This window comes from Mastacembelus armatus, chromosome 15, assembly GCF_900324485.2.
Source record: "Mastacembelus armatus chromosome 15, fMasArm1.2, whole genome shotgun sequence".
Lineage (NCBI taxonomy): Eukaryota > Metazoa > Chordata > Actinopteri > Synbranchiformes > Mastacembelidae > Mastacembelus > Mastacembelus armatus.
The window spans coordinates 5241308-5254905 of NC_046647.1; the positions used below are offsets into that span (position 1 = coordinate 5241308).

General features: G+C 40.2%; 1 protein-coding gene across 1 annotated transcript; it reads right to left on the minus strand.

The window, feature by feature from the left end:
• Positions 1-813: 813 nt before the first annotated feature.
• On the minus strand, positions 814-8574 carry pcgf6 (polycomb group ring finger 6). The gene is made up of 10 exons (XM_026309494.2): positions 7945-8574; positions 7586-7685; positions 6232-6328; positions 5957-6012; positions 5810-5869; positions 4700-4817; positions 3799-3826; positions 3022-3120; positions 1902-1988; positions 814-1788 (listed from the first exon to the last, which is right to left on the minus strand). Exons 1-10 carry the CDS (start codon positions 8017-8019, stop codon positions 1738-1740), a joined length of 771 nt encoding a protein of 256 aa, XP_026165279.1. The 5' UTR covers positions 8020-8574; the 3' UTR covers positions 814-1737.
• Positions 8575-13598: the final 5024 nt, after the last annotated feature.

Sequence of the window (13598 nt, forward strand, 5' to 3'; positions counted from 1 at the left end):
TGAATTACTATTTCACAAGTCTTCTCTATTAAGGGAAACCAACCTGGAATTCTTGAGATGAACATATGAGAAATTAACACGTTGCAAACATTACTACTGAATGTTCCGGGATGTTTTCCCATTTTGCTGCTGCTTGACATGGCACTGAACCCTGTGCTAACTTCTTAAGAGAAAGACACCAATTTTGAATGTAGCTCTGTTGTTGCGGTGTATTGTTTTATGATATTACAAAGTGTAGATCTTTTACCCTTCTAACATAACCAGTTTCAGAAACAGTCTATGTTGAAAAGCCTTATAGTAGCAGAAAGAATAGCCTGCATGGTTTATTATGATGTACACAAAATATTTAACTGTCCACTGTACCTGCTGGGGAACCACTGTTGTTTCTGATGCATTGAATAAAATGACATAACTGATCAACTGTGCTGTCATATCCAAGGCAGCACATGTACTAATAGAGTAGGATGTTCCTTCAAGTCTCCCCCAGTTACATGTGAAGCTTCTCTAGTTCAAGTCCACTGAGAAAGACCCTCAGCTTAGAAACTGTAATGACTGCATAAACGTAATTCTACTGCTTTCCTGACTTCCTGTCCAGTGATTTATGACAGAGTAAACAATGCAAACATTAATAAGGCCATTTATCTTTGCCTAAAATCACAACTTTGAAGTCTTTTTTTTTCCTTTTTCTTCTTCTTTAAATCCGTGTTCCCAGTTTGGCCAGGCCTTTCAAAATAGCCTGTCATTACAAAGCATCAAACATGGATCAATCTGGAACATTTTGTTGTTGTGCAGTCATTTATTCATTGAAATATATATATATAAAAAAAAACAAACAGGAAAGATATGTTTACAAACCATATTAAACACTTGCTGATACACACCCCCTTTAAGTACCGGTAACTGCTTTTGTGATCTAACAAGCCGTAATGAAAGCCCCATTACTTTATATGGGTAGACATTCTGTATGAAAGTTAACAGTTCTGAAACTAGATGTGTAACCCACCAATAGACAAGTTTTAATTAAAGATCACATGTAGATCTAAACTGTACAAACACATGCAACAAACCTTTGGTTGAGTTGGTCTTTTTGTTTCAAGCCCTTAAAATAAGATGAAATAACAGTCAACCTTCAATATTACTAGAAGAAAATAAGGTACAGATATGTGGTTTTCACAAGGATTGCAAAGTTAAACTGATGCAGCTTTTACTGCCTTCACAGCACAGTTTGACATGACTTTTCAGAGTCACTAACAGCAGTTAAGTCCTGTTTCAAATACAGCAGAAGTCATTCTTGTATAGAGTGGAAGCACACTGAAAAAATACCTAAAAGAAAACCTTGACTCTTGCAATAGATATGTGTTATTTCATGAGGTAAATTCATTTTTTAAAATGGTGGCCTTTCACAAAATCAAATGCATGTTGTCAGCGCTCAGTACATTTACAGCAGAGATGGCTTCTCCTGAAATCAAGATGGTGTTCTTGAGAGTTAAACATTTGATGACAGTGTGAAAAGAGTATTTGATGGCAGACTGTTCAGTAAAAAAAAAAAAAAAAAAACAAAGTTCAAAGTTCATGTACAAGTGGTTTTGGCAGTGCCCTTGCTACACTTTAGTTAATTAAAGTTATATGAAATAAGATCCTGAAACTCCACTCTTTGGAACAACACACCCAAGTAAGTTGTGGAGTCAAAAAGGTAGGCTGGTCTGCGAAGGAATTAACTACATCCACCTCTTGTGCTCAAGACTGACAAGGCAAGACCAAGCCAAAATGCAGCACCAAGAGACCATCCTGAAAACAAGACAAAAAGGGTCACTGAATAGACGCAATATTCCAGCCCCCTGACAACATTCAAATTATTAAAATTGTGGTTTTATCTTTCTCCGTGTGTTTCTGGCACTTACCTGTAGTGCATCTTCACCCACAGACCTCTGTATGTCTTTGAGTGACTGGTAGTGATCCAGCAGGTGATCTCCACATACCACATCCACCTGCAGAGAACACAAAAACACTTCAGCTGATTCCTACACATTTCTCTTTAGCATTTTAAAGGGACAAAGTACTACTGTGCCCACTCCCACATCATAAATGCATAAATACTTATCTGGCAAAAACACCACCATACAGGAAAAGCTTTGGATATTTATGATAAACTTGAACATGATGAGGTAGATTAAAACTTCAAGGACAACTAGAATACAAAATGATCTGAAGAGTGTTGTAACAATATAAAAATTTAAAGTGTTATATAATGAATTGTGACCCTGGGTTCATCTTTTCCTCTCCTCTCCAGGTTAGTCCAGACAGGCCCAGGCAGTGAAGCCAGGAAATCAGTGTAAGCTGATGATGCTAATCCTTAGCCACGTGTTACTAAACACAAAACAACTGAATGCTGTCGCTATGTATCAAACTGAACACATCAGCATCTCTGTTTGCCTGTGCTCTGAGGAAAAAGGATCTCGACTGTAACACTATTTGAACTGAGGAGTCTTTAACAATAGGTCCACTGCCCTGAGACAGAATTTGGGTATTACTGCACTTACAATTTGGTTGTAATCAGATTAACATTGTCCTTCCAGAGTGTCTGTTGTCCTTTCGATGTGGGCAGCCTGCTGAGTTTTGACCTGAGCGGTTGACCCTTTTATTTTAGTCTCTGTTTGTTTTCAGCATTTGCCTCATCTCCCCAGTTTGCACATGCTCATTCCACAATGCACTGCTTTTTGTTCTGATCATGTTTTCATGCCTCATCGCTTGAACACAGCTGATCTCCCACAGATGTGAATGAAAGATGGTAAGCTCTCACCAGGCAATAAAACTGAGGACGACAGTGTCCACTCACGTGTGTGAGTAGACACACGTTGAGCCCCACTCACTATGCCAGTTTTAACCTTGTCACTCTGTACAATTACACTATGCCAACTTCCTTTTCTGTCCTGCTTCCAAGCCGGTCTAAAGCAATGATCAGGATCAAGCTGTGGTCATGTCACTTTGTGGACTGATTAGCTGTAAGCCTTGCAGACTCACTTGGCAGGTTGGGCTGAGCTCCATCTTCCTTCTGATGAATAGTTCCACGTGGCGAATGGTAGCCTCACCCGACACACGAACGTACCGCCTCTCTAATGGCTACATAGGAGCAGGATGAGTTATATTCTATCAAAGTCTTTCAGAAGGATATCAATCATTATACACTATAGGAAATATATCCAACACTATATGATAAAATTAGAGTCCTGTCATTAAAAATGATGAGACCATGAAAAAACATGCTAGCTTCACTACTTCAAGCCCTGTTGGCAGGTCTGTAGTTATACTGTACATGTGTGTTTTGTCTACACACACATATAAAAGCCAAACTGTTATTCTGATTTTAGACTATAGAGCATTTAGCCCACACACGGACCGGATGATTAAACTGTCAATCCTACTCTAACTCCTGAGGAGACTAAGTAAGAGGCTGCTGTGTTCAACAAACAACCAACTGGTAAAGAAAGATCAACCAGCAGCCATAAAGTAAGAGGCCCATTCAAAAATTAAAATAAAATGTTGTACAAATTAAGTGCCGCCAGGCAAAAAGTAACAATATTTATCATAATGTAAATCTTTAAAACAAAACTATTCTTGACACTATAGCCAAATAGCTGTAGTTACAGAATAACTTCACTATTTGGATAAGCAGGCCTGGGTGCAGCTTACACTACAACCTTTATCAAGTTATCATTCATCTTGTCCTTATATGTTCTGTTACTGGGTCACATCATTTCTAATAAAACCTAGAAAAATGTTTACATTTTAGGTCATTACCTTATAGTTGCTAATCCCCTCTTCAGCCCTGAAAACAGAACAAGAGTCAGCGTAAACAAGCATTCTTTGAGGCAGTATGATCATCTGGTGCAATGTCTATAAAATTACATTCTAATTTCAGTCATTTCTACAATTCACATAACAACATGGGTGTGGAGCCAAATACAGGTCAGTCAGCCCTATTTAGGTCTACAAACTAAATCAAAGCACCTGCACTTGAACATTCAAGCACTTACCTCATATTTTCAAGGTGATTCACAGCAGTGAGAAACTACAGTATGTTACTTTATTTAGATGTGTAAGAAGACAGGTTTTTGTTTCACCTCGCTATAACAGTACTGCCTAGCACTAGTCAGTTTCTAATTGGGACATCGAGGACACCATATGTCTAGCAATAGGCCTTTTCCATTTGAACAGGTCATAGCAGCGAGCAGACTGGTAAGAACATAAATGATAGTCTTGGTGTTCTGTATACTGACTCAATAGCATGGCTAAGAGCACAGTCATTGTGAATGTTAGTTGTTACATCTGCTATATCAAGTTCGATATCTGCTGTGAAAATGCAGATGGTTACACACAGTGTCGACTTGTTCACTGGTCTCTTTGACCATATTTATGCATTTTAACATTATGCTTAAAAAAATAAGAAAAAAAGATGGAGACTATGTTTTCAGAAAGTGTAAAGTCAGAACCCTTCTCAGCAGGTGTGGCTCTCAAATAAGATGAATGAAAATATGTTTGGCCAGTGAGAAACAGTTTAGCTCAAGTACTGAAGATGGATAATGCATTGCTAAACTACTTCCTAACTGTTCTTGTGTGGGATTGTTAAGTTATATTAAAATGTAAACATCTAAAGGGCTAAGTATCAGTAACAGTAACAACTGTCCAGTGAGATCCTTACCCTACAAACTCCAGAAGCAGAGATACATCCAGTTCACGGGGAATGGTAAACACAGACTGAGGAATGCTATCTTTCTTCTGCCTCTTTAACACAGCAGGACTTGGAGGGGAGACCGTCACTGCAAAGGAGGAAAGAGGAAACACCATGGACTCAGTGACCAACTTTAGAGCTTTTGCAACTGCTGTGCTGAAAATCTCCACCTTTGAATTTCCATTACTAAGATTGAATGCAAAATCAAAACACATTTTCCTCTTGTAAAATCAGTAAGATCTTATCTTCAGGATTTGATCCTCTACTTTTATGACCTTTGTTTTTGTTCTGCCAGGTTGGTTATGTTTTCAGTCTTAAAGATACTATGATTAAGCACATATACAGTGCACATATACAGTGGTGTGAAAAAGTGTTGGCCCCGTTCCTGATTTCTTATTGTTTTGCATGCTTGTCACACTTTAATGTTTCAGATCATCAAACAAATTTAAATATTAGTCAAAGATAACATAAGTAAACACATGATGCAGTTTTTAAATGAAGGTTTTTATTATTAAGGGAAAACAAAATCCAAAACTACATGGCCCTGTGTGAAAAGGCCCCCCCCCTCCCTTTAAACATAACTTAACTGTGGTTTATCACACCAGAATTCAATTCCTCTAGCCACACCCGGGGCCTGATTACTGCCACACCTGTTCGCAATCAAGAAATCACTTAAATAGGACCTGCCTGACAAAGTGAAATAGACCAAAAGATCCTCAAAAGATCCTCGACATCATGCCGAGATCCAAAGAAATTCAAAAGCAAATGAGAAAGAAAGTGTGTGTAAGAAATCAGGAAGGGGGCCAACACTTTTCCACACCGCTGTAGATGACTGAGTTAGTTTGACTAAAGCCAGACTTTACTGGTAAATACGTTAGACTGAATTGTTGTGATGTGTAACCAGCAGTCTGGTCCCCATGATGCTGTGTAAACTGTGAACTTTGGATTAACAATGCAATTTTATTAAATCAAACATTTCAATAATCCATTAATAAAAAAAAGAATGTGAAATACTGCAAAGTACATTAGATAGTTAATATTGCTCCAAACCTATTTACTTATGAGGCACAACTGTTTTACCTGGTTTTGGAACCTCCAGCCCTCTCTCCTTGTAGAAGTTACACATTTGTTCTCTTTCCACTATAGGCAAACAAAATCCAGATCAATTGACACATCATATACATTTATTTCATTAAATACACATGGAAAGTGTGTATGTATACATACGCTCCTCCAGGTAGGGAACCATTTTGTAAACAATATCTTGCAGCTGTCTGTCAGGCCTGTGAGAAATCAGGGAAAAAAGTTGAATACAGACCAAAAATTAAAGCATTTCAATTTACAAAATAATTTTTCTCACACTTCACACTTTAAAACTTTTTTCCTGAATAACGTAAACTCAACAAACTCAGCTGACAACTATCAAGACATTTAAAACAGACTGAAGGTTGATACAAATCAGCAAATTCTTCAAAAAAACAACAAAAAAAAAACAGACCTACCTGATGTTGTAAAGGGGCTGGGTCTGGTGGACAACAATACTGCATGTTGGACACCTGCTGCTGTAGAAGAAGTGCTTTACGATGCAGCTTTTGCAGACTAACAGGAGATGAACACATCACAATGTAAAATGCAGTTTGGATCCATTAGGATATTTTGCAGCAACAAAAAAAAAATAAATTAGATACTGACTTTTTTTGTACCCAAAAGTTTTTATGAAATATGCTGATACACATTTATCAGTGATTAGCTAATCGCTATGACGATTCACACCTTTGTTGAACATTACTCCCTGTGTTTGCTGTCTACCTTAAGCTATCTAAAGTATAGTCCTCTTGCAGCAGGCTTTGAGTGCACACACTTGCAAACCACAACTGAGCAAGTGTGGCTGTTTCGTAACTGTGTCCACTATAGTGACAGACAGGAAAGACAACTGATGTGTGGACAAGTGGCCCTGACCACAGAGGTTATGGTGTGCTGATAGCCATATCTAGCACACTGGTGCCTCTCTGCTGTGTTCACCAATACAGATATTTACAATAGATGACTGTGACTCTTGTGTTGAGTACATATTTATATACGCTACGCGTACTGGACAGTTGTTATCTGACATATCCACAGCCACCACACATTTTTTGGTAAATGGTATATTTACATTTATATTTGTATAGCACTTTTCTACACTCAATTGTACTCAAAGCTTTTACACTATATGTCCATTCACCCATTCACACACACATACACTCATACACCAATGGAACAAGCCACTGGTTGAGGGAGCTTGTGCTGTGGCAACTTGGGGTTCAGTACAATTCAACATGTGGACCATTTGAGCCAGGGATCGAACCACCAACTCTCCGGTTCATTGTCAACCTGCTGTATGTCAAGCAACTATTTAAAGACATGTCAAGAAAAACTGGGAAGCCAGAAAGTACACAGTAAAGCTTTTCCTCCTATTAAAATTTTCAAAGTTTTAAGCTTATTTGTCTCACAAAGCTGTGCAAAACTATTTCTGTTAAAACCAAAACAATCACTATTGGTTCTTGCTATTTGCTATCACTTATGGTGTGCCAAAAGATGTTTGCACAAAGTTCAGTCTTTATAAACTTTGTAGTGTAGTGTTGCTTTGTGAGCCTATTGATTGGTCTTTGAATATGTCCCTATGTGCAAACAGCCTTTTACTACAACCCACAAGGTTGGATTTCCAAAGTATAAACCCAGTCAATACTTATATACTGAACTCAATAATATAAATTATGCATAAGATTAGCCACCCAGTTCATCTGAAGCCCTTGGAATCCTCTTGAAGTCCTCTGAGGACTACGGGAGCTTAAGGACCCCTGTGCTGGGACTCACATGTGTGCAGGCACTCTGTGATGGTGGTGGCATCGATGAGAAAGCCGCAGCACAGCGCACAGCGGATGTATGGGTAGAACTGGTTGAGGGGGAGCTTGCGCTGTGGAAAGTAAACAAATCTCGGTCAGTGGGTAGCCACGGCGATAAAGACTGCCATGCCACTACGCGGGCATCACTTGAAGCCGCGTCTGCCTAAAAACGGAAGCTAAAGGCAGTAACGTACGTTTGAGTTAGCGCAGGTTTCGAGGAAGAAGAGCAGCTCAAAACGGGTGGTATCAATTTCTATCGTCGGAAAACAGCTTCGTCACAAACAGGTCAAATGTAAAAAGGCTTCAGACCCTGTCGACGTGTAAACGTACCTCTTCCTCTGAGTCGCTCTCGGATACATGTGTTGACCCCTCGTGACTCCTGCGGTCGGACGGAGGCGATGACATCCCAACGGCTTTCAACGGCTCTATCTTCAAGTTACGACAAACGTAACGTTTTCTTTAAAAGAACAACTGAGCTTTAAATGTCGTGCATAATTTTAGTTGTCAGTAACTTCTGACCCCGGCTTGCTAACGTTAGCTTGCCTGTTATACGCAACAATAAAAGTATAAACACAGTCGCGGTTATGTTGCCGGTTAGCCTTAAGTTATAGCCTGATTGCTAATACCACCTACTCCTGCCAGGTTCAGTCCGTGCTATAATCACAAAAAAGCACTTCAACGCGAGGTTAAGGTTACTTCCTAACTTTATCTACTCTGTTGCTTTATTCACGCTCACGCTTGCTCCGCTCTTCTTCCGCGAGCAGCAAAAACAATACAACTTCCCGTCTGGCTCCTTCAGAATAAACGTAACGCGACCAAACAATTAAATTATAGCTTATGTCTAAATCATATCCATGCTCTAAACACCGCCCTGGGTCTAGCCTTTACGCTCAAATTGTCTATAATAATTTGTTAATCGATTAACAAATTACATGCATTTATTTTGTGGACACAATCAGGTCTTCTCCAGCAACACACGGGAAAGACAGTCCTACCCTGATTCTTTCTGCAGGGGGTGCTAGAGCATGTCATTGATCATGTGTGAAAGAGAAGTCTCCTTTCCTTTCCTTTCCTGAATTGCATTTGTCATCGATGTGTCGTTTATGTCGTACATGTGTCTGTGTTTATTACTGCCTGACCCATTTCCTGTTTGTTGTCATTTGATTTTTAGTTATTTCAGTTCGTGTAATAATGAAGGGGCATAGTTTTCTTGCCAGAGATGTCCAGATGTGACCTCACACTTAAAGTCAACATTTTGTCCTTAAAATATTTTTCCATAATGATAAAATCTGGAAAATGCATCAGCAGATTTTCATCGCAATAATTTGGAAAACGCTTTATTCAACAGTTCCTTTTATTTTCATGACAGTGTCAAAGAAGGACCAGTTCTGTTTTGGTCAGTCATTTTTAGAGTGATCTATGAGCAGAAATGGATTATAGTATGTATGTATATATATATATATATATATATATATATATATATATATATATATATATATATATATATGTATAGTTTGAGGGTTCTTAGGTCAGGTCTTAGCTGTTCCTAGCGCTGTGCTCTTCTGAACTGAGAGCTCTGATGTTGTTTCTGGGATCTGTTTTTAGCCACTCTCCCAGTTTGGGGGTCACAGCCCCCAAGGGTGCCGATTACCACGAGGACCACTGTTGCCTTCACCTTCCACATCTTTTCTAGCTCTTCTTTCAGCCCTTGGTATTTCTCAAGCTTCTCATGTTCCTTCTTTCTGATGTTGCAATCACTTGGAATTGCTACATCTACCACTACGGCTTTCTTCTGCTGTTTGTCCACCACTACTATGTCCAGTTGGTTAGCCATCACCTGTTTGTCGGTCTGTATCTGGAAGTCCCACAGGATCTTAGCTTGGTCATTCTCCACCACCTTTGGAGGTGTGTCCCATTTTCACCTTGGGACCTCCAGCCCATACTCGGCACAGATGTTCCTGTACACCACTTGGTTATGGCGTTCTATGTATGCTCTGCCTGCTAGCATCTTACAACCTGCTGTTATATGCTGGATTGTCTGATGATCAGTGCCTCTGTGCTGTCTTTCAGTCCAGCTTTTTCCAGCCACTGGTAGGACTTTTTGATATCAGCCACTTCTTCTATCTGTCAGTGGTACATACTGTGCAGTGGTTTGTCCTGCCATGATGGTTCTTGCTCCTCTCCCTGTGCTTTGGGCTTCTGTTGCCTGAGATATTAACTAAGTACTCCATCTCTCTGGGCCATCTTCCTGATGTACTCATGGATCTTTGCTATTTCATCTCGGATGGTGGCTCACAGTCCTCAGTCTCCTTCCTTCCTCTTAGTGTACAGTCTCAGGATGCTGGATTCTTGACATCCGTGGTCTTTATCTCCTATTTTGGCCAGTTTATTATGCCAGCAGGGTATCTGATGACTGGTAGGGCGTAGGTGTTGGTGGCTTGGACCTTATTCTTCCCATTTAACTGACTTCTTAGGACTTGCCTTTCACTCTGTAGGTACTTGGCTGTGGTTGCTTTGCTTGCGGCTTCTTCTTGGTTCCCATTTACCTGTGGGATTCCAAGCTACTTGTTGCTTTCCTCAACATCCGCTATGCTGCCTTCTGGCAGTTCAATTCCTTCAGTCCTGGCAACCTTCCCTCTCTTTATTATCATCCAACCACACTTATCCAGTCCTTATGACATTCCAGTGTCATTGCTGTATATCCTGGTGGTGTGGATCAGAGAGTCGATGTCTCGCTCACTCCTGGCATACAGCTTGATGTCATCCATGTACAGGATGGTTGCTCCATTTCGTAGTCGGAATTCAAAGCCAGTCTTAGTGATCATCTGGCTGAGGGGGTTCAGGCCTATGCAGAACAACAGCAGGGACAGAGCATTTCCTTGGTAGATGCCACACTTGATGGAGAATCGTGCATTCAGCTTGAGGTTGGCCACTACGGTTGTTTTCCACAGTCCCAGTGAGTTCTTTATGAAGGTTCTTAGAGTCCTATTGATGTTGTGTAACCCCCAGCAATCCAGGATCCATGTGTGAGGCATTGAGTCATAGGCTTTCTTGTAGTCAATCTAGGCGGTACACAGGTTGGCCTGTCTGGTCTTACAGTCTCGAGTGACTGCTTTATCTACCAAGAGTTGATGTTTTCCTTCCCTGGTGTTCTTGCCAATTCCTTTCTGGGCACACTCATGTATTGAGCCATGTGCTTACTCATCTTAGCCGCTATGATGCCTGACAAGAGCTTCCATGTTGTGCAGAGGCAGGTTATCTGGCGGTAGTTGGATGTGGCTGGTCCCTTTTGTCCCTTCAGGATCAGGACTGTCCTGCCTTCAGTCAGCCATTCAGGGTGAGTCCCATCCATTATTAGCAGGTTCATTTGAGCTGCCAGGTTCTCATGGAGTGCAGTTAGCTTCTTTGGCCAGTAGGTGTTAGGGTCCTGGTGCTGTCCAGTTCTTCATGTTTGAGACCCTTTCGTGGATATCTACCATTGTGATGGTTATGGGGTCCTGTTCAGGGAGGTTGCTGTGGTCTGCTCTCAGGTCCATCAGCCACTGGACATTGGTGTTATGTGATGCCTCCTTCTCCCATATGTTTTTCCAGTATTGTTCAGTCTCCAGCCTTGGTGGGTCTGCTCTCATGTTACTGCCCTGCCACTGGGAGTACACTTTGGATGGTTCGGTGGAGAACACCCTGTTTATTCTCCTTGCTTTTATTTCTCTGGTGTACCTCTTCAGATGTGTGGCTAGGGCTGTGCGTTGTTGCTTAGGAGTCTCCAGAGCCTCTGGTATGGACAGCTTGTTGTACTTGTTCCCCAAGTCTTTCTTCATCCCATCTCTCTGCAATTCTGATAGTTGCATAACCTTTCTCCGTGTTGCCCTTATTTTTGTCTCCAACCTCCTTCTTCATGCAGGATACTGCTCCTTAGTGGTGATGTTTATCTTGTGACCAAGCATCTCAAGGATCACTTGTTGCCATGGTGTATATCAGCCTGTTGGTGTCAGTGATGGTCACAGTAGGGATTGTTCGTAATGCTGCATTCACATCTTCTAGTAGACTTTCAGTTGGGTACTTCACTTAGTCTTGGAAACCGGCTGCGGATAGATAGTAAAGATTGCAGCAGCAAACAGAACTGGAGAAAGAAAAAGGTCTTCTGAACACTAAATTCATTAACAAAACGATGTCTGATGGTTCTGTCCACGAGACAAAAGTTGTCTGCGTTTATTGTGGATGTGAGTTAAGTTGGCTTTTCTGTTTGAGATGATGTATATTATTTTTTTCCACTTTCTCCTACTTCATTTCGTGTTTGCTTTGCATTAATGGTGTCAGCTCATTATGACATGGTCAGATTATGTAGGAAAATGCAGCTGATTTTGTTTGTGTGGTCTCTGAGGAAACAGCTGGCAGTAACTACTTATATCCAGGAAGAGAGACACTGGGTGACTCAGGAGCCTCAGAGACACAATTGTTTGTACATGACACTGCACGGATGCATAAAACAACCACTCCAGACTAAGAGGATAAGTGTGCAACACAGCAGGCTAGGACAATAGGAGTCGTGATATTTATGTGAGACGATATAAAACAAAGTTAAATCTTTGATGACTGAACTTGTGAAACTCAGAGGTTTACTGAGAGATGTTGGCAGTGATGGATTAGTCATCTCCACTCAGGCCTCTTTGTCTTCTAAATATTATCTCTATTTAGAATGAGCCAGTTTATGTGCTGAATGCTCACTTATATGTGGGACTTTTCATGGTTAAATATTTACTTTTGAAAGACTTCTTTCAAAAGACTTCTTTGTGAAGAAGTTTGTGAAGACTATAGTTTCAATCTCCCAAAGGATATATTTGAGATTATAGAGTTTATCACATTTGCAGTGCTGTGTGGTTTCAAGTGTCTTTGCAAATCACTCTAAGTCAGTGTCAATAATGAAACATCAGCATCCTTGAAAACCTTCCATAACACCCTCATTGTGTTCTTGTGCAAATAGCTTGCTGTCACGATTGCACAGGGAATTTCCAGACATCTGCTCACAGTGTGTAGTTCTGTGTTGTCTGTGTTTGTCCGCCCATCCATTATCTTATTCCCATTTAGGGGCACAGGGATCTGCTGGAGCATATCCCAGCTCTGGAAATCTGGAAATCAGGGAAGCCCCATTGAGAATTACTGTTAGATTATTGTAAGAGACAAGATACTTAGGAGAAATTAAGCTTGGTAAAATTTCTTAAGAATCTCTTCAAAGAAATATTTCTGAAGATTATATTGTATGTTTGCATGTTCTCCCTGTACCTGTGTGGGTTTTCTCCAGGTTCTCCAGCTTCCTCCCACAGTCCAAACACATGAAGTTTGTGGTTAGATTAATTGGTGTCTCTAAATTGACCATGGGTTTGACTGTGAGTGTGAATGGTTGTCTGTCTTAATGTCAGTCCTGTGATAGACTTGTGATTTGTCAAGGGTGTACCCTGCTTCTCTCCCACTGTCAGCTGGTATAGACAATGGATGGATAAAAAATAATACAATATTTCAAAAATAAATATCTGTCATTTTTAATTGCTGAGGTATTTTAATTTTGACCAAAGCAGAGCACTGACAGACCAATAGACCGATAAGTGCCACCCCTAGAATCACTCTGCTTGTGTTGCTAGAAGTATAAAATAAATATATTAATTAATTTAGAGGACAATTATTATGCCTCATAACATGCAGTCTAATTTTATTAGAAGAACAACAGCCTATTTATTTATTTAGCTTTCCAGCCCTTTTCTCTTAGGCATATTTACACAGTATATCAGAGATAGCACCTTGTAGGTGATAAAATTGCAATTATACTGTAGATACTCAGTTACAGAAAAACCTCATCTATAAGATCAACCAAATCCAACAGATCTGACTAAAAAATAGGGCACTAACAGCATACTGATATGACTCTTCCATATCTTACAACTGACAAGATCAATAAACAGCTTTAAATATCAGCATGTAGCAATATTAGA

Bases quoted from the DNA above. Each gene is read 5' to 3' on its own strand.
- pcgf6 (XM_026309494.2), bottom strand. From the start codon at position 8,019: ATGTCATCGCCTCCGTCCGACCGCAGGAGTCACGAGGGGTCAACACAT. The intron at 6,329-7,585 runs GTGAGTCCCAGC...ATCTCCTGTTAG, and splicing joins CACAGAGTGCCTGCACACAT to TCTGCAAAAGCTGCATCGTA. The intron at 6,013-6,231 runs GTAGGTCTGTTT...GATTTCTCACAG, and splicing joins CAGCCCCTTTACAACATCAG to GCCTGACAGACAGCTGCAAG.